The sequence below is a fragment of the Oryza glaberrima genome, chromosome 3 (genome assembly GCF_000147395.1).
Source record: "Oryza glaberrima chromosome 3, OglaRS2, whole genome shotgun sequence".
Taxonomy (NCBI): domain Eukaryota; kingdom Viridiplantae; phylum Streptophyta; class Magnoliopsida; order Poales; family Poaceae; genus Oryza; species Oryza glaberrima.
The window spans coordinates 29,233,046-29,253,199 of NC_068328.1; the positions used below are offsets into that span (position 1 = coordinate 29,233,046).

Below are 20,154 nucleotides of genomic sequence, written 5' to 3' on the forward strand. Positions count from 1 at the left end.
TCAACGATGGGGTGCCAGCGGTGGGCTGGCTAGGTGTAGTGTACTCGTCCATGTCCCTTTTCAACAGCACGTGACGATGACGGTTCAAGCCGGTGTAGCAAGGCCATCGGAGTTGAAAGAGAAACAGAGAACGAGGACATTTGAGTCCATTTATATGGCAAATGGCACTCTAACGTGCAACGTCTATTTGAAATTGGTAATTTAGCAAAATCAAAATGCAAGACAACATTCCGGTGAAACCCATATTTGAAGATGGCACACTAACAATTTTCTCCAGGTAAAGAGGCCAACGGTAGAAATATTTTAGGAATGATCTTTTATGTAGAGGTATTCACATACAACCTGGGCATCCCAATGAACCAAACCGCTTGACTAGCTAGTTTTTACGCGCTGGATTGGGTTAGGCTATAAACCCATCTAAATCATTTGTATATATGTAAGCACAATTTTTTTTCCGTCCCTAATTTCATCTCGTCTGTCCGTAAGGAATAAGCAGCAAGTTAGAAAAAAGCATCATTTTTTCGTTATTGTTGCCGCCGCCATTGTCATTCTCCTTGTCGTCCTTGTTGATCGAAACAAAGAGCATCGTGTCAGGCCAGGTGCCACAACCACCATCGTCATCGTCCTTCTCATTGTGCTTGTCGCACGAGAAATGGAGCGCTATAGTGAGAATCGATGGTACTATGAATGTATTCGACATTTTTTTTTTGACTTGTGAGCAATATGATACATTAGAGGAGTAGAAGACGGATGCAACAAGGAAGGGCTCACCATTTGCTTCATGTTTTACCTGCTTGTCATTTGTTAGTCACAACGTTCTCCTTGTTTTTTTCGATGAATCCGAACGAGAAAGACGACAGCTTAAACTGACTAAAACAAATCATATAAAATAGTTATTAGTGGTTGGGTTATAGAGTGAACTCATCGTAAACCCAATAAGATTCTACTTTCCAAACAAAATATATTGTGAAGAGAAATTCTTGTGTTTGAAAGTACTGTTTAACTTGGACGGCCATAAATTAATAGAGCTAGGAAGTTTCTAAAAGCTATCAAATGGTGAATATGGTCTATTAAAATCATGTTTTCTTGAAGTACATGGATGTCAGGATATATATTTACTTATGATATCTAAAAATTAATATAATCATCTAAAACCAGGTGGGCTTACTTAAGTAGAAGATCTGGAAGATCTTACTCAAAATACAATGATTAAAAAAAGGTTCTTATTGCTGTCCCTCTACTACTCCCTCCGCTCCAAAATATAAACATTTGTTTATCGATATGGTTTTTTTATGCTACTTTGACTAACAGTATCTACAAAAGTAAGATGTTTTAAATAAAAAGAGTTATATATTATGATGGTTCGTTTAATGATAAATATAGTAACATCAAATTTACATGACTAATCTTTTTAAATTTTTTGCTATTAGTACTCCCTCCGTCCGTTTCACAATATAAGACTTTCTAGCATTGCCCAAATTTATTTAGATGTTAATGCTAAAAAGTTTTATATTGTAAAATAGATGAAGTAGTTAAAATTTAGAAAGTTTGACTTACACTATTCTAAAAATACTTATATTTTGAAACAGATAAAATAAGATTTAGTTGCATCTAGAGCTTATCTACGAATAGTACTTGCGTTTCCATATTGTATAAGTGATGAGGTAGAATTCATACACGCGACCTTCGAGCACATTTTGAATAGAAACTAGTTTCGCTTACGGCTTCGCTATCACGACACATATCCGACCGATCTCTATGCTACAGTCTACAGAATAGATATCCCGACGTCGTCACCGTGCCGCCGATCGAACCTTACCGAAGAAACGCCACGATTTTTTCACCCCGTGCCACGCCACGGCCACGGCCACGGTCGGCCACTCGGTTGGCGCCTCCCCGACGCACGACGACCCGCGGTTCCCTCCCGTCCCCGGCCGCCTCCTGCCTCCACGCGCGGCTCCACCTCCACCTCCCCTCCCCTTCTCGCCGCGCCGCGCCGCCCAGCAATCCAACTCCGAATCATCCTCCTCACCCCGCGCGGCGCCGCTCCGACCGACCAACCAACCAACCGCAGCGGACGCCACGCGAGGGGAATCGAAGCGGAGACGTAGGGGCGGGGGGAATTCGGCCGAGGGGAAGCATGAGCTTGGCCTCCCACGCGCCTAGCCGTCGAGCTCGAATCGCGTGAGATAAGGGGCCGCGAGCACCGTGGTGGGAGAGGGAGATGGCCTCGCGGGAGGACGACCGCGCCGGCCGCGGTGGCGGCGGAGGGCGGACGGAGCAGGAGCGGCGGCCGTCCAAGGCGTGGGGGATCCTCATCTTCGGCCTCATCGGCGCCACCACCGCCACCTTCGCGGTGAGCAGAGCATCCCCTCTTCTCTGTTAGTCTGTTACTTTTGTGTTGATTGATAGTCGACGACCTGGTTGATTGATTCAATACGAATACAGTCCTGTTTCAAGTGCCCAGCTTACTAGCTTTCTTGTTTAGTTTCACGCCTTCCGTGATGACATGACTGTTTCCATTTAGTTGTTGCTTTGATGAAATTTGCTCCTGTACCTGCAATTCGGCGTCAAATGCTCCAATTAGGCTGTTTGCATCGTTTCATGCCCAAGGCAGTGGCACCTTCAGTGCTTCTTTTTAAAGATAATGCAAGTTTTTATTGAACCCGGTCAATTATATCAAGGTGATACAACTGCACTGAGAACATTCCTAGCCTCTGCAAGGATTTAGTGGTTCTTATGCAGCTCCTTGTGGCAACGAAGCATATGGCTCTTTAAACCTGTTATTAGTAGTAATGCTCTTGGCTTCATATGTCTCTTTGCTGACCAAAGCCCCAAGGTCCTAAATGCTATCTTAAGATTGCACGAGCACTGCAGATGGGTAAACCTTGTGCTAGGCAGGTACTTACTCCCATCCTCATGTTTGCGAGGTGGGTTGCTAAGGATTGTTGCTATTATTGGAAATCCTTTCGCATCTCCGTTCAACTGTGATATACGGTTATTGTTTTTGCTGGAAACAAACCCTTGTTGTAAGCTATTGTTACGACTTACAAGTTGCAAAGATCACCTGTGCTTGACCTTTCTGTTTCTTCTTACCATGTAAATTTCAGGTTGCTCAAGTTCGCAGAAGTGTTGATTGGGTCTACAGTCAGGTATCCAAGTTAGCATCTATCTGTTTGTTGATTGGTCAAATGCAAACTGTTGCTTTTCTTTGAACTAATAATATGTCCATGCGGACATTGATTCATTGGCCCATATGATTGGCAATGGGTTTGGATTGTGGCTGCGTTACGCGCGTGGAGGGGGTGGGGGGGGGGGTATGTATGGGGCACGCTCCTCTCGGTGGGGGTGCGGAGGGGAGGAGATGGGCATCTCCACTTTTTAAGTAGTAGAGAAATGTAGACATCCCAAACTAAATGTCCTGTTCCAGCTCCTTATCTAATCAGGATTGTTCTATTCAAGCAGAATGAATTGAAGCGAAGCCCCCAAAACTTTATGGTTTGAGCCTTGTACAGTATAGAGACATGATCTGTGTTGTGGGGTGGAACATTCTTTTTAGGTTAAAACACCATATAGGGTTTTTTTTACATCTAATGGTCGGTAGTTACTCCCTCAGTCCCAAAATGAGAGTTCGACCATTAATACATGGAAAAATATATAGGTTAGCTTTAATAAATAGTATTGAATTTGTCTTGCCAAATGCTTTCATAATAGTATTGAATATGACTTACATTTTTGGATGTTTGGGAGTAATAGATTGTTTGCTCAAATGTAGTACAGTTCGGCAATAACAAATTTAATGTGTCTACCCCATAGACGAGCATTATTATGATAGACCAGTAGGGTAAGATTCCTGTCAATCCTCTCTCCCTCGTCAGTTCTACTCCAACAATGGATTTGCGTAGGAACAAACTCTTTTCTTGCTATTGCATTCTATTATTATTTGATTATTTCTCAGTCTCCCTGCTATATGTCGGAATCCCTTTGGTTATATTGTTATCCCAACAAAAATGCTGTGTAGTCAGGAAGCTAGCCAATAACAGATGACTGATTTATCATCCTATGTCTCCGCTGTATGCTTATACTTGTCTGTATTTTGATTCTTTCCATCATTTACTTATATGTTCCTTTTATGTCTCCCTTTCAAAAGTTCAATAAGATGCAGACAACATCTTGGAGGAATGCAAGTAACAGCTCTAACCGTGGAAGTTTCAGTGAGGATGCTAGGAGAAGATATTACCAACGTATGCAACAGGAATATGAGGAGGAACAAGAGAGAGTTGTAAGTTTTAAATAATGCATAATCCTTTAAACTTCTTTATATTCCAAGACATTCATTTATCTTTGGACTTTGAATTTGGAAGTCGGACATTATATGAATGCTGCCTATACATTGTAACTGCTGCTGTTAAGGTTTAGAAATTATCGTGAGCTATGTTTTAATTAAAGTTATACACATTCACGAGGAACAAATGATTCCTATTTCATCCCTTAAATGTCTCAATTCAACATCTTCTCAGGTCCTTTTCCCATTTACCTTCAGTATGTTCACTTTTTATTTGCTTTTTTGCAGCAAAGAATAAGACACATGCAAAGTGTTTTCAACAGAGAGAGGAACAAGTTTAGGAGAAGTTATGAAGCTTGGAGGGAGAATGGCCCTCCAGGTGGATATAATTATGTCCCACGGGACGACTGGTACTGGCAGACAGATACATCACACTCGGAACATAAAAATAGGCGGACATATACTCCTGCAGGACCTAGGGTGTATTCTATGTCACATCACTATACAGTCCTTGGTCTCGATAGGTATTTGTTTAAGTCTCTAGCTGCATACTTCTGTTCATCTGTTAATATACTCATTTCATGGTACAGATATATTTTACTGCCATACTCAGTATTAAGTGATCTGTGGTTTATGGTACTCTGAAGTTTCTCAAATCAATCTAAATTGCTAAGAGCCTCAGACACATGTTGTAATATAGTGGAGCTAAAGGTTTAGTATTTTGGATTAGAAGGCTCTGTTAAACATTTCATGTAGTATTGACCCATGGACTTCCTTGTGTATGGTATAATCTGGCTAATACACTAGTCAGATGGTCATTCCTTTTTTTGCACTGAGTTCTTGTGTTTTTGTTTGAATCTGGCTATTACGTCTTCTAAAAATAGAACAAGCCTGCTTTGCTTCAATACTACCATTTTATGAACCCAGTTCTATATTACCTGAAATCCCTAAAGTGGTCCTTTGGTAGTAGGAAGCTTTCATTAGCATCTTGCAGTCATCTGGCATGCGAGAGGTTCTATTATGGGACCAGTTTCTCATTGCTATTTTTTGCTATATAATCAAGGTCAAATTGGCATTGCTATATTGTTCTGTATATTCATGTTAGTTTCATAGTTTTTTTACCAATTCTGGTTATCTGGTGAAACATTTCTGCTATTGATAATAAAACAAGTTGTCAATTAGTTGGTATCCAAAGTAGTACACTAGAAGGCTTTATAAGAAGTGACGGAAGCACACGTAGCACGCTATAATCAGTAGTGAAATGAGGATTGTTGATCCTTAAAGAAAAGGATAGTCCTTTGTCAGGACAGACATCAAGGCTATCTGAGCTCAGTGAACTAGGATATTTTGATGTACAGACAAGTCTATTATGAGATTAAAAGATAATCTTGGAAATCTTATATGCTGTATACTGGTGCTGCGATGTTTATCCCTTTTCTTTACGCATTCAGTAGTACATAAGAAATTTCCTATTGCATTTCTAAAAGTTATTTTTTGCAATCTAACTGTTGATATTCTCATAGTTCTTGATGGAAAGGAACAAATAAACTATGATGCCGATTTCATTTGATTAAACACAATGATGCTTTTATCCCCATTTTTTTCCCTTCCCTCAACTGCCTTTGTTTGAGAATAACCTTCACAATAGTAGGATGTGCTACAGATATACCAATTTGTCCTAACAAGCCATGTCCTCCTTTGTAGGTCACGGACAACACCATACACCGACGCAGAAGTCAAGGTATTGTATTCGAATATCTGTCTGTCATGCTATTGTTCCTCCAGACTTGTACTGTAGTATGTTTTAACTTGTCTCAGCTGACATGATAGTGGCATTTCCTCTGATGGTTTAATTACCTCCTTTCTGATCCTGGATGGAAGCCTACCGCCTGTTCCAGCTTTCTTTATGCTTTCAACTACCTCTTTTTTACATCCCCTTTGTTGTGCTAAACTCTTTTGCTCTTTCTGATTCAAGAGTTTTCATGCCTTTTCTTACTAGCAAAGAAATGGAAACATTATGTTTGTGATTATTTATTTTTGTTTTACCATATCACTTATCAAATATCCAAGCTAACTAAAAATCCTTCAGCTAGCTATCCAGAAATCATACCCTGTTAATTTGTATGGCTGTTGAGGATTTTGCATTGTGCCGTCCCCAATTTTCCTACGATGGAACAACTCTCTAACCGTGTTTTTCAATAATTCTTACGTGATCTTTGATTCCACCAATCAAATATTTCATATTTTATGTTCTTTCCTATTGTATATGAATGTATTAAGTGGCTTTTTGGGAATATCTGGTTATAAAGGGAATGGCCAAAGACCATCCGGTTCATGAAAGAAATTGAAATTTTTCTCATTTCCTTTTTCAAGAGAAGATAGCCCCAAAAATCTAGTAGGGATTTGTTGTTCTAGATCTGCAGACCGAATTTGTTGTTTGGTATATTTACCATGTTTGCTGTGTGTGATATGTAGCTGAGTATCTAACGTCAGGAATTTACTTGCTGCAGAATGCTTTTAGAACAAAAGCAATGGAGGTTCACCCTGATCAAAATCAAGATAATAGAGGTGGCTAACAACTCCATGCTTTTTTTTCTTGATTCGTCATATATATGTATCGTGTTGTTATGTATCCACGAATACCATGAACATCTTATGTTGTGCAGAGGCTGCAGAAGAGAGGTTCAAGGAGGTTGTCAAATCATACGAAGCAATAAAACTGGAGAGAAAAAATGATGCAAGTTGAATGTGAATATGTAGCTTCACTGGAGCTCATTGGGAAGATTGAAAGGATCAATGAAGACAGTATCAGCAGGCCTTGCAATCAAGTGGATGATCTGTTAGGTTCGGCTGTATCTGTTGATAGCCTGTAAGCACAAGTTTTTATTTGCGAGTTTTTTTTTTTTTTGGGAGCACACGGCCCTGATGTAGACTAGGATATTGTCGACAAATGTGCAAAAGGAAATTGCTCATTTGTGCTTAGCCACTAATTTGGGCTGCAAAATCTAGACTGCGGGTGAGCATTTTTGTTGTGTACACCTGCTGGTTTATTTTTTATTAGTAGAAAGTAGAGTGAAGATCTGATAGAAAATAATAAGTAGCCCATAATATTATAGCAGAAAAACAATGTTTATTACGACTTACTCAGTTACTCTGTTGAGCATTAGAGCTGTGGTTAGCTCAAACCGGTGCTGCCTATCATCTATATGCGTTAAATGATGCATGGATATGAATTCGGTTTGTTACAGCTGACCCTGTTGATTCTGCACAGCAGATCGCAGTTTCAGACTGAAATTGTGAGTGCAATCTAGCCATAAACCAACATGTCACTTTCGAAATGACACCGTATGATCATACTCTGATACGTCGAGAGTTCTCTCTCCGTCCCATAAAAAATAAATCTGATTTATAGTAATAGAATATATTAAATCTGATACTAAGTTGTTCCTATAATCATGTTGCCACGAAAAAGAAAAATAAAAAATGAACCAAAAAGAAAAGAAAAATGAACCGGGCAAGCATTCTGGGCTTGCGCAGTTGCGCCACACTGCCACAGTCCAGCCCACCATGCGGCGTCTCCTCTCCGCTCCGCTGCGCCGCCGCCTATGCACGGCGGCCGTGGCCGCGGCGGCGCCCGACCCGGCCCTCGCCTCCTCCGCGGAGCTCGCGTACCGCCTCCTCCGCCGCCACCACTCCGACCCCAAGAGGCTCACCGCCGCGCTCTCCGGCTCGGGCCTCGACCCGACCTCGCCGCGCCTCCTCGACGCCGTCCTCCGCCGCTGCGGCGCTGCCTCCGCGCTCGCGCTCCACTTCTTCCACTGGTGCTCCCCGTCGCTGCCGCCGCCGGGGCCGCTCCCTTCCTCCCTCGCGCTCCTCGCCAAGTCCTTCTCCCGCGCCTCCTCCGCGCCGTCCCCTTCCCTCCTCGCGCCGCTCCCCGCCCAGCTCCTCTCCCCGTCCCTCCTCTCCCCCGTCCTCCGCCGCCTCCCGCCCCCGCGCCTCCTCCCCTTCGCGCTCTCACTCCTCTCCGCGCGCCCCAACCACGACCACCCCTCGCTCTTCCTCTCCCTCCTCGAGTCCCTCGCCAAGACCGGCCATGTCGCCGTCGCCGAGCAGCTCGTCGAGGAGCTCCAGCCCAGGCTCCCGCTCTCGCTCCGCCACTACACCGCGCTGCTCTACGGGTGGTGCCGCATGGGCAAGCTCGACGAGGCCAAGCACGTGCTCGCCCGCATGAAGGCCGCGGAGGTCGCCCCGGACGTCGTCGTCTTCAACACCCTCCTCGCCGGCTTCGTCGCCGACGGGCGGTTCGAGGACGCGTTCGAGCTGGCCCGGGAGATGGAGCGGCGTGGCTGCCCGCCGAACGCCGTCTCGTACACCACCCTGATGCAGGGGCTTGGCGCCAGGGGGAGGGTTGATGAGGCAATGCGGGTGTTTGTGGAAATGCGCAGGAAGGGGTGTGCACCGGATTCCGTCACCTATGGCACTCTGGTTACTGCGTTCTGCAAGGCTGGTAGGATATCACAGGGATATGAGTTCTTGGACGTCATGGCAAGGGAGGGTCTGCGGGTGGACGCCGGCGTGTACCTCGGGTTCTTCATCGCGCACGAGAAGAAGGAGCAGCTTGAGGAGTGCTTGGAGTTGATGGAGAGGATGAGGGAGTGCAGGTGCCCGCCAGACCTCAGCATCTACAATGTGGTGATCAGGTTGGCCTGCAAACTCGAGGAGACGAAGCAGGCTGTGGCATTGTGGAACGAGATGGAGACCAGCGAGCTTAGTCCCGGGGTTGACACATTTGCTATCATGGTGACTGGCCTCGTTGGCCAAGGCGTGCTGGTTGAGGCCTGCGGTTATTTCAAGGACATGGTTGGGAGGGGACTCTTTGTTGCACCCCAGTATGGGGTGCTGAAGGACCTCCTCAATTCATTGGTCAGAGATCAGAAACTTGAGCTTGCAAAGGATGTTTGGGGATGCATTATGACCAAAGGCTGTGAGCTCAATGTTGGCGCATGGACAATCTGGATTCATGCACTGTACGCAAAGAAACACGTCAAGGAGGCCTGCATGTATTGCTTGGACATGCTTGAGGCTGGTCTGATGCCGCAGCCCGACACATTTGCAAAGCTGATGAAGGGACTGAAGAAGCTCTACAACAGGCAGATTGCTGCTGAGATCACTGAGAAGGTGAGGAAGATGGCGGAGGAGAGACATGTTAGCTTCAAGATGTATAAGAGGCGTGGGGTGAGGGATCTTGAAGAGAAGCCTAAGGCAAAGAGAAAGAAAGGGCAGAAAAGGAGTCGCTTGAGGCAGGCTGGTCAGAATCAATCCAATAGGCATGCTGACAAAACTGACCTTTTTGATGATTTTGATGATGAATAATTTCATGCAAGGACTAGTTTTTGCCTTCTGATAGTTGCTCTATATAGTTTCGACTTATTACTCTAGATCATTCTGTGTGAGGTTTAATATTTTTTTTCTTGGGGAATCACTGGATCTAGATTGTAAAGTTGCTAATCCAAACAAGTCAATAAACATGTCACAAAAAAATATATTGTTTTTTTTTCATATGCAACTAGAGCGAACTGTAAAATCTTACACGTGCAGAGAAATAGGTAGTCTGTAATGATCTACTTTATGTCTCTTAAGTTGTTGCATGCAGTATGATTGTGATCATAAGTATATCTCATTGTAATTTCAATTTGTGATAACTGGTAGGTTGATGTATACGTAGCAGTATTTCTTTTCCCAAGTTTGATGGGCATTGAATTTCTCTGGTTTCATTATATATTGTAGTTTAAAGTATCACGAATAGTATTACTTTAAGTTACATTTGTTTAAGTATTTCTTAATTGAATTCCTCCCTTAAGAAATACGGAGTACTGCACTAAAGTAATGTTCTTTGCTCTAGGGTGGTGAGGAGCCGAAGAAACATGGTTTGGTTTTCTATTGTTCGTTTGGTTAAGCCAACAAAAACCAGATCGGGTGTTTTGACTATGTGTACCTGCGGAAAACGTTGGCTAGAAGAAGGAAATGACTGTTTGCCTGAAAATTGGGATGAATACATACATTTGTCGTGTAGTAAGACCCCCCCTTAAAACGCACGATAGAAAAACACAATAGGTTCCCGGCGAAAAAAAAACACAATAGGAAAAAAACGTAATAATTGAAGTATTATGTTTTTCCAATCCTATGAAAATTGAGAAAAAAATATATATATAAAAAGATGAGTAAATTACAATCATGGTAGATGAACTTGTGTGGTGGGTGCAAATAGATACAACAACTTACAAATTGCTCACTTTGATACAATAACTTGGCTAGTTGGTGTGAACCGGGCCAAAATGATCCACACAAGTAAAATTGCTCTAAATTAGTGCACACTAATGACATAACAACATATACATATAACTGTGATTTGGAGATCTTATTTCGAATCCAAATAAAAATGTGCAAAAGTTTATTTTTCATGTCCATGGTACAATATTTGTTTCATTTTTTTTGGAAAAATTTGATCATCTATATAACTCGTCTAATGTTTATTTATCTGTTCAAGACCAAGACAATTTTTATATGTACTATTAACTACTAAAAGAAAATTTTAATTTTCATGTTCATGTTCTGACACTTTCATCGAAAGTGTATTTTAACAATCAGGTATTTTTAATTATTTTGCTTTTTCGTTGGTCTAGTTCTTGAAAGTATCATGCGACTAATAATATGTGTCAGTAAAAAATTTTGATGTGTAACAATAATTACACACTAGTACGTATCATATTACATCAATTTTACTTGTGTGGATTGGTTTGGCCCATCTTTGTATGAACTAGCCAAGTTATTGTACCGGAATAAGCAATTTGCAAGTTATTGTACCTATTTGCACCCACCATACAAGTTTGTGTATCGTGAACGCAATTTACTCTAAAAAGATGGACTCTTTGATTGCATCACAGGAAACATTCAACAATCAACGAAGAAAAGTTTCACAAGAGATCTAACCTCTTATTTATTTTCATATGGAATTGACCATAGGAATGGAATCCTATGGAATCAAAGGACTCTAAAAAAAAGTCCTTCAAAATTTCTTTGCTAATCCTCCATTTCAAAGGGTCCCTAAATTACCATTTGGACAAGATTTTTAACAAAGTTTCACTTTGAAGTCTTTGCGCTATTCTAAATTCTATATTTTATATAATAAAGCTAAAAGTATTTACATATTTTACACTTTGAACCACTCTCTAATGAGCGGATTACCTTTGTAACTAACGTGTGGGCCAAAAGATTATCAGGCCCACGTGGTAGTAAGAAAGGCAATCCCTAACGACTAAGAGCAAGTATAATAGTGGGCTATAAGAAGGCTGAATGCTGAGGTGGATGGGAGAAAAGGGGAGAGAGATGAGAAGCCGGCTGTAAACTGCTGAGGTGGATGGGAGAAAAGGGGAGAGAGATGAGAAGCGAGCTGTAAGTTTACAGCCGGCTTAGACATAGGAACCAAGAAAATCTGTGAGATAGACATGTGGACCATATATTTATAGTGAATAGTTAATCACTATATGAGTAAGCTGATAGATAGACTATAAGTAAGCAGCTGGCTGTATTATTATCCTTCTCTAACGAGCACCGGCTGCTGGGCTCCTTTCCCCGTCGCTCAACGGTCTATTGGCCCGGTCTAATAGTAGGGTCCGATCTTTTTTGGTCCAACCGATCGACCGAACCGGGTCTGCTACGATAGGTGGAAGTGTGCCCATATCCACTCCTTCGCAATTTCGCATTCCCCCCGAAAAATTTGAAATCCTTTTCGCATCCCTCTCCTCTCCGCGATTCCCCACTCCCGGCTGCAGGGCGGTGCGGCGATGGCCGACGCGCCGCCGCCGGTGCTGACGCTGCAGGTGAAGAAGGGCCGCCGCGGCGGGGAGACCCGGCAGTGGCGGGCGGGCGCCGTGCTCCGCGTCGGCCGCGTCGCCACCGGCAACGACATCGCCGTGCGCGACGCCGGGGCGTCGCAGCGCCACCTCTCCATCGAGTTCCTCCCGCCGCCGGCCTCGCGGTGGGCCGTCTCCGACGTGGGATCCTCCAACGGCACCCTCCTCAACGGCTCCCCCCTCGTGCCCACCGTCCCCTCCCCGCTCTCCGACGGCGATGTCATCAAGATCGGGGAGTCCAGCATGCTCGTGGTCTCCATCGCGCCCGATTCGGATCCCAACCCTGGCCCTAGGCGCTCCTCGCGCCAATCCGCCGCAGTGGTGGGGGAGCAGGAGAAACCCCCTGCGGTCACCCGCCGTGGCGGACGGAAGAACGCTGCAGCGGCGGCGGTGGCGGTTGAGCCGCCCATTGCGGAGAAGGAAGAGCCAGAGCCGGAGGAGGCTCCAGTGGTGACTCGCCGCGGTGCTCGGAAGAAGGCCGTGCAACCCCCCAAAGCGGAGGAGCACGAGGAGGGCGAGGAGGAGGTGGTCGCGGCGGTGGTGACGCGCCGCGGTGGGCGGAAGAAGGCCGCAGAGCCCCCTAAACCGGATGAGGAGGAGGAGCAAGAGAAGGGGAAGGATGAGGAACAAGAGGAGAAGGAGGAGGAGGAGGTCCCGGTGGTGACGCGCCGCGGCAGGTCGAGGAAGGCGGCGCCGGAGGCAGCCGTTGCGCCACCGCCGCCGAGGGCAAGGTCGACGAGAGCTGCTGCTAGGAGAGGCAAGGCAGTGGACACAAGCCTGGATGAGAGGGAGAGCGAGATGGCCGGAAAGGGACGGGGAAGGGCTACAAGGTCTAATGCAAGGAAGTGTAGGATGGCCGTTCCTGAGGACGATGACGATGATGGGGAACAGCAAGAGGGGGCTACTGCTGTGGCAGAAGAGCAGATAAAGGATCAACCGAGGGCAATGGCGGCGACTGACGGTGAGGAGGAAGATGATAAGGTGGAAGCCATGGATGGAGAAGTTGAACAGAATGACAAGGCATCAGAGGAGGAGGAGGTGCCAGTGGCGCGGAGAGGACGGGCACGAAGAGCTCCAAAGGGGAAGGCTACTGCAAGTAGTAATGCTCATGCTGCTTCGGACAACGCGGTTGAGGAGGAAGACGGCGGTAGAGGAGAGGGAGCGGCTGTGGAAGTGGAGGGGGAGAGTTCTGGGAGCAGCAGCTTGGAAACCATGACACTGAGGGAGTGGTTTCAGAGGATGAATGTGTACCTCCCTAGGATGATCAATGAGGCTGCTGAAGAGGCGCTTTCAGCCCTGCGGGAGAGGCATCGGCGTATAGATGAGTACATTTCAACGCTTGAGGATTAGCGTGATTCATGGTATGTTCAGCTCTCAAGAGAAATCTTTGTCCTTCTGTTACTTCTCTTCAGCAAGTTCAGTTCTCTTTATGAAATTTCCTACTGCTGTCAGAATGTTCTATTATGTTCAAATAGCTCAATCTTTCAGGTCTAGCAATGACTTTTCTGCATTGCCCAGTAATTGATAATTCATTTTAGTTACTAGATACAGTATATGTATAGGAACTGTACTTGAACGCAGTTGGTATTGGGGCCGTATCTGCATAAATTTACTATGCCATGCCTAATGCCTTATTGCTGACTATCAATCTGGATTGCCTCAACATTTGCTTATGTTAAAGTTTTCTCGCAACAATTTTGTAGGATCATGTTTATTGAGAAAGTTCTTGCATACCAAATAACTTCATCAGGTGCTCTTGTCATATATTTTATCTTCACTTCATAAGTCTGATTTATGTCCTCTCTCAGCAAAAACCAGAATGCCGAGCGCATATCTGGCTAATCTCCAGTGCAACCATTACCCATTATTAGTCTCCAACATATGATGGGAACAATTACGATGTAGTTGACAGTTACTGTTTGGATCTGAAATGAATGTGTAATTGTGAAGCAAGTGTGATCTATTCATTCTTGCATATTGAATAACTGTTTACTGATCAATTCTAGCCATTGAGGTGTAGCAATTAACATAGACAATTACTCCCTCCGTTTCATAATGTAAGTCATTCTAGCATTTCCCACATTCATATTGATGTTAATGAATCTAGATAGATATATATGTCTAGATTCATTAACATCAATATGAATGTGGGAAATGCTAGAATGACTTACATTATGAAACGGAAGGAGTAGAACATACTTATATCTGCAGTTTGTTCTTTGCCTGTAATGTTTCCCTTTTGCATCCATAACATATTTACATGTAAAAGCTGCCTCTGTCACCATATGATGTGCCTATTTCCATACTGCTAGTGCTATGACACTCCACGTTCCTGATCTGCTACTATGGGACTGAAGTTTCATGAGTGATCTATTACACAACCGAACAGATAATTGTTCAGCGGCAGTTCTTTGTTCTGCTTGACGTTTTGCCACAGCCAATGCTTGATGCCTTGAACTAAAATGACAATGTTGAAGAAATTTTTTGCACGACTCTTTCAAGATCTAAAATTGCCTTTTGGTGCCACACCGTCTTATTCAGCAAGCTTTACAACCCAGTGACACAGAACTCGCAAATAGTTTTTCACAGTTTCAGCGTTTCCGTTTGAGATGCTGAAAAGGAAGATACATCCATTGGATCATATTTTTCTGTGTAATCCTTGCTCCCATAGTCTCATGTATTGAGTTGTGGCAGAAGTACGGTTTATTTTGCTATTCATCTACTAATGCTTGTGCTTAGCTTTTATCCACAATTTGCTTAACATGCCATCTGTCTACAGGATAATTAGGAGCTATTTGGTCAATCTGACGTAGGGGTGATGCCTGGAGATAACATTAATTGGAGGCAATGCTTTGCTGAAGCGCCACAAAGAGCCATTAGGTGATATTTCACTGGGATCATCTCATTATCGATTCCAGTTCCACCAAATGCCGCAAAAATCATTGATGCAATACACTGTAGCACTCTTCATGTTTACTCTAGTTATGTAGTACCAGTACTCTAGTACTCATGAAGTAGGACCTGGGTTCGTAGGCCTCTATGCAAAGGCATTCAACATGCATCGCAGATTTCATTCTGTAAATTGCCTCTCTAAGGTGATGTTTATTCATGCCTAACCTCTATCTGGAATACAACGCGACAATGTTTTGAATGTATATGTCGTTTCTACCATGGCTGCTATTAGGAGTCAGAACTGATTATTTTGCCCCTCCCCCGTTTTTTTTTTTTTTTTTTTGAATAACGTGTTCCTGAATGATCAGTATCAACTGTTGGGAATTTGTTGGTGAAGATGAGTTCTCATGTTTTGATACTAAATCAGACCACCTTCTAGTCTCAATGACCTCTCTCATCTCACTTGGAAAATGTACCTGATTTGTTGCAGTGATCCTCATATTGTTAAAACCCACTCTTTAATGGGATCCTTCGATCCTCTACATGCAACGCTCAGTAATAATCTCAGGTGAAAAATGAACGAATGCTCAATCTTATCTTTATTTTCAGCGATACGAAGCGCACAATGCAATTTCACCTGCACAGCATGAACTGTTAAATCGAATGGCAACACAGAAGAAAGGATCAGATGCAATTATCTAACAAAGAACAACACACGCATGGCAACATCTGGTATCCATGCCATTTTGTGGAGAAAAACACACCCATCACCCCCAGCTCATTCAGTGCCATGTACTGATGTACAGACTCACAGCGGAAGACATTTCCAAAGGGTTTAACCTGCTCATCGGGAGCACGCAGTCCACATTCTTTTTGCAGGTGCAGAAGCATTGCTTAACTTCATACAATGAACAATCTAAGTTCTAAGACCTACCATCAGTAACTCCTAGCTCAACTAGAACATTGGCAGCAAGAGTCATCGTTTTCTCTTGCCATGAGTCTTTGACTTGTTCTCAAGGTCATTTCCTGGTGGCGCCTTAAGAGACTTGGATGCAACTGCTGAGCTCCACAGCGCTCTCTCAACATCAGAAGTAGTGAAAACTTCTTCTCCTGAGCTCAATTCCTACCAGAGAAACAAAAAATATGAAATAAATGTCAATCAAGCACCGCATGTGTTCATCTTCAGACTTCAGCTAACAGTCCAAATGTTCAACAATCTATAATTTTGATATGGAATTTGCAGTTTACTCGGTGTTATTCTAGCAATGCGGACGTTACATGCTTGCATTTTGCAAATATAAAAGCATAACGTTCAAGTACTAATCAGCTTATCAGTATATTACCCTATTGTTGCAGCTGCTGTCTGGAATAAAAAGGCAAGCAGCTGAAAATTTGGCATACGATTTTTGTAATGCATACTCTGTAAATTTATGAGCCTGGCATCCTTGAGCCTATTGGACGTTATGATTTAGAGAAGCATCAGCAAACAAGAAAAAGGTGTTATCTTTCTGCACTAGTTCTTGAACAGTACTATAACAAAAAATATGTGGTGGTATGTTCTATTTCAATTTCAAATGTCAGCTAAGATCAATTCTTCTAAAATGACTCCACACAACCAGCTACCTTTTGAAGTCCCTTTCAGTTTATCTGCATTAAATCAACCACATATTTGAAGTGTATCAACTAGAAATCTCCACAAAAGGGAATACACCGTATTTTTTTCCCCTTTGTCTGAACTCAAGTGATAGTCACCGCAAAACAATCCTAAAGCATTAACTAGGTTCAGACTTGCAGCTGCCTAGCAAACCGAAGGCTTATTATACAGACACTTCGATCAGCACAATCAGGAAAAACAAATGCTATCTTAACAACAGTTTATCACACATCACAAATGCAGAAGCAATACCGTCGATTTAGTTTGCAACTTTTCAGCAAAAGCAAGATACTGCTTCAGAGTGTACTCCTTCGCATTGCCTAAGGCTGCCACCATAGCCTAAACACAGTCCATCCATGTTTACAACATCAAAGATGCATTCATCTCACCTGGAAATGCAGAACTGCCAAAACAAAATTCACAAACTCACCTCATCAGACATGAACGGTGCAACATCAGGCGCGTAGGCAGCGAGAACAGCGGATGCCGTGGCAGGGCCAACGCCCTTCAGCACGGTGAGCTCGGTGATGGCCTTGCGGAGGTCAGGCAGCGCTGCGAACGCCTTGCGCGATGCTGATTCTACCACTGCATCCTCCAAGCCCTTGACGAAATCCATCAGTCTCGGCCTGCACAAAAGAACAGAGCAACAATATGATTATTTTTTCCCCCAACGAGTTTGATAATAACAGTGTAGTGTAGGAGTATCATCAACTAACCAACTAGGGTAATGATTGATTTGCCAAGAAAACGAGTCCCTAAATCAATGGATCAAATCAGTCCAAGCACCCTAAGATACTAGCATCATCCAATTGATCCACACATTTCGGCACGATTTCTAGGGAGATTTGAGCGAGAAATACTACTACAACATCACACGCCCCTGGGAACCAGAAGTTCAAGTGCACTAAAGAGGAACAGGAAAGAAAATCTAAGAGCGGGATGAGACGACCTCCACTTGCCGCGGGAGAGCTTCCATTGGAGGAGGCGCACCAGCTCGGGCTTGGCGAGGAAGGGCTCCGGGTCGCGGCGGCGCAGGAGATCGGGGAGGTCGCGGCGGTAGAAGGAGTCGACCTCGACGAGGTCGGGCTTGCCCAGGGCCGCGAGCCGGCGGTCGTACGCCGCCAGCGCCGCTCGCCACTCCGCCGCGTCGCCGCTCGCGAAGTCCACCGTCTCGGCCATCGTCGTTACCGGAGGCGGCGGCGCGGTGGAAGAGGTCACTTCGGCGCCTCAAGAGCCAGGAATTTCAAACAGACTGGTATCTACCCATGCATTAATATCCCTCGATAAATACAACTTCGGCGCATATCATTGGATATCTACTCCATCATATTATCATCGGTGGATTGGATTGATTGTTCAAGTTCTTCTATTGTCTTTATATCATTATTTATCTAAGCGTTAGAATTTACCTCGGACATATAGCCAATTGTTCAAGGCCATATCGAATCGGCTTATTGGCTGATCGGTTCTTTGATCATCAATTTATCTATCTTGTCAGTTGTAGTATCAAACTGACTGACACGTCCAAACCTGATATTTTAGGACTTGCACTGGAGCAAGCCTGTATAGATGATGTCAGCACAAGCCCATGTATAGATAGATGTTTGTTCCTCCTTTTTTTGCAAGCGTCCTGTGCGTTATATTCTTATTATACACTCTCTAGACCCATTCGTGAATGTTCCTATGTAAATGTAAACTTCTCTATTGCCTTTATGCGTACAAGAAGATTATTCCGTATAAGCCTTTTCTAGTCTTACTTCGATACCTTAGTTATCTTCTAGAGTTAGGTATAATTATGATCAATAATTATTTCTAAAGTCTGTGAATGATATTGTCCATTCAAATATACTCCCTCCGTTAAAAAAAGACAAACTCTGGGTTTCCGTGTCCAACATTTGACCGTCCGTCTTATTTGAAAAAAATATGAAAAAAATTAAAAAGACAAGTCACGCATAAAGTATTAATCATGTTTTATCATCTAACAACAATGAAAATACTAATTATAAAAAAAATTCATATAAGACAAACAGTCAAACGTTGGACACGAAAACCTAGGGTTTGTTTTTTTTTGGGACAGAGGGAGTTTGATCCATTACAATTTTTCTAAACCACAACAAAAATAATGATGTTGGCATAATATATATTTAATGTGGATGTTTTTTATTTTACCAATTTTCGTTTTTCGTGTGCTGGAACACATCAAATTCTCCCAGTGGCAACGCACGAACACCTACATAGTGTAAAAAAGAAGAGAGAATCCACTATATGCTACTGAGTTTGTCTCAGTTCAACGATTTGCTACTGATAATGTCTCTTTGTGCAATATACCGATGGTACACTGAGGAGAGTACAAAGTTCAAGAAGATTGGCAATATACCGATGGGACACTGAGAGTACAAAGTTCAAGAAGATTATTTGAGCCAGTGAACATATCATTATGATCATGATGGTGAGCAGGGTAGTGGATATGTGTCCCACGCCATAAAAGAACTAGTGTGCTTCTTGGAGGAGCAACTCTAGCAACCCCAAAACACCTCAGACCACGTATCCACCTAGACATATATACATAAGTTCGATAAGCATATAAGTCATGGTAACTAATTATTTTAGTAAACAACAACATTGAACAAACTCTCCAGATTAACTCGGAATAAAACCATAAAAAAGTGGGAACAAACTCTCCAACAAACATTAACCTGTAGGACAGAGGCTTGACATAAGACATCGGGACATAGATGATAAACATTAACCTGAAGGCGAGGATCATCGAAGTGTGATGCTCGCCACGTGAACTACAATCTTCACCCTCTTGATCTCCATGGTTTTGGGTTGCTCGTCATCGCCAATTTGAACCACCACACTTATTTTCTCTAATCTCTATTTTGTCATATATAAGTCAACTTAAACGCATACCACCTATACACGATTCTTGGTAGACGAGCACTACGTGACCATCCACAGTAGCTAGTAGCGCCTCCTTTATCTCGCCCTCTCCCGCACCGTCGTTGCAACAGTGCCTAAGAGCGAAGTCCACGACAGGCAATACCCCACATGCCCCCCTACGCTCATAAAACAAAGGGTACCTTATAGAAATAGTTGATCTCCATGGTTGTGGGTTGCTCGTCGTCACCAATGGAGCTTAAGCTAAAGTGGAGGGGAAACCTATAGAAATAAACATCAATATTTGAATAAATTGATCAAACATCTAAAATTTTAGGATGAGATAATCAATTTACCATTTATTTTGGTTAATTACAACACTTTGAGTTAACATATATCACTTGAAAGAAAATAGATAACAGGATGACAAAAACGAATCATCCACAATAAGAATTAACAAATATCACACATGAAAATAAACTTACACTAATAAATATAAAAAGGGTTTGTTGGAACCATGCTACCCTATA

General features: G+C 43.4%; 4 protein-coding genes across 5 annotated transcripts; 3 read left to right on the top strand and 1 right to left on the bottom strand.

Annotated features, from left to right (window-relative positions):
- Positions 1-1,800: 1,800 nt before the first annotated feature.
- On the top strand, positions 1,801-7,432 carry LOC127767325 (uncharacterized). The gene is made up of 7 exons (XM_052292619.1): positions 1,801-2,356; positions 3,111-3,152; positions 4,151-4,282; positions 4,574-4,809; positions 5,990-6,026; positions 6,796-6,853; positions 6,952-7,432. Exons 1-7 carry the CDS (start codon positions 2,225-2,227, stop codon positions 7,029-7,031), a joined length of 717 nt encoding a protein of 238 aa, XP_052148579.1. The 5' UTR covers positions 1,801-2,224; the 3' UTR covers positions 7,032-7,432.
- An 88-nt stretch (positions 7,433-7,520) lies between these two features.
- LOC127767324 (pentatricopeptide repeat-containing protein At3g49730) lies at positions 7,521-10,130 on the top strand. The gene has a single exon (XM_052292618.1). It carries the CDS (start codon positions 7,769-7,771, stop codon positions 9,656-9,658), a length of 1,890 nt encoding a protein of 629 aa, XP_052148578.1. The 5' UTR covers positions 7,521-7,768; the 3' UTR covers positions 9,659-10,130.
- A 1,939-nt stretch (positions 10,131-12,069) lies between these two features.
- On the top strand, positions 12,070-15,373 carry LOC127767436 (uncharacterized). The gene is made up of 2 exons (XM_052292775.1): positions 12,070-13,559; positions 14,978-15,373. Exon 1 carries the CDS (start codon positions 12,130-12,132, stop codon positions 13,546-13,548), a length of 1,419 nt encoding a protein of 472 aa, XP_052148735.1. The 5' UTR covers positions 12,070-12,129; the 3' UTR covers positions 13,549-13,559; positions 14,978-15,373.
- Positions 15,374-15,734: 361 nt separating this feature from the next.
- LOC127767437 (uncharacterized) lies at positions 15,735-18,689 on the bottom strand. 2 transcript variants are annotated; one of them, XM_052292776.1, is made up of 4 exons: positions 17,694-18,056; positions 17,175-17,370; positions 16,997-17,083; positions 15,758-16,213 (listed from the first exon to the last, which is right to left on the bottom strand). In XM_052292776.1, exons 1-4 carry the CDS (start codon positions 17,921-17,923, stop codon positions 16,067-16,069), a joined length of 660 nt encoding a protein of 219 aa, XP_052148736.1. In that variant the 5' UTR covers positions 17,924-18,056; the 3' UTR covers positions 15,758-16,066. The 2 variants fall into 2 exon arrangements, with proteins under 2 accessions (XP_052148737.1, XP_052148736.1); XM_052292777.1 differs by lacking the exon at positions 16,997-17,083 and having other exon boundaries at positions 15,735-16,213; positions 17,694-18,689.
- Between the last annotated feature and the right edge of the window lie 1,465 nt (positions 18,690-20,154).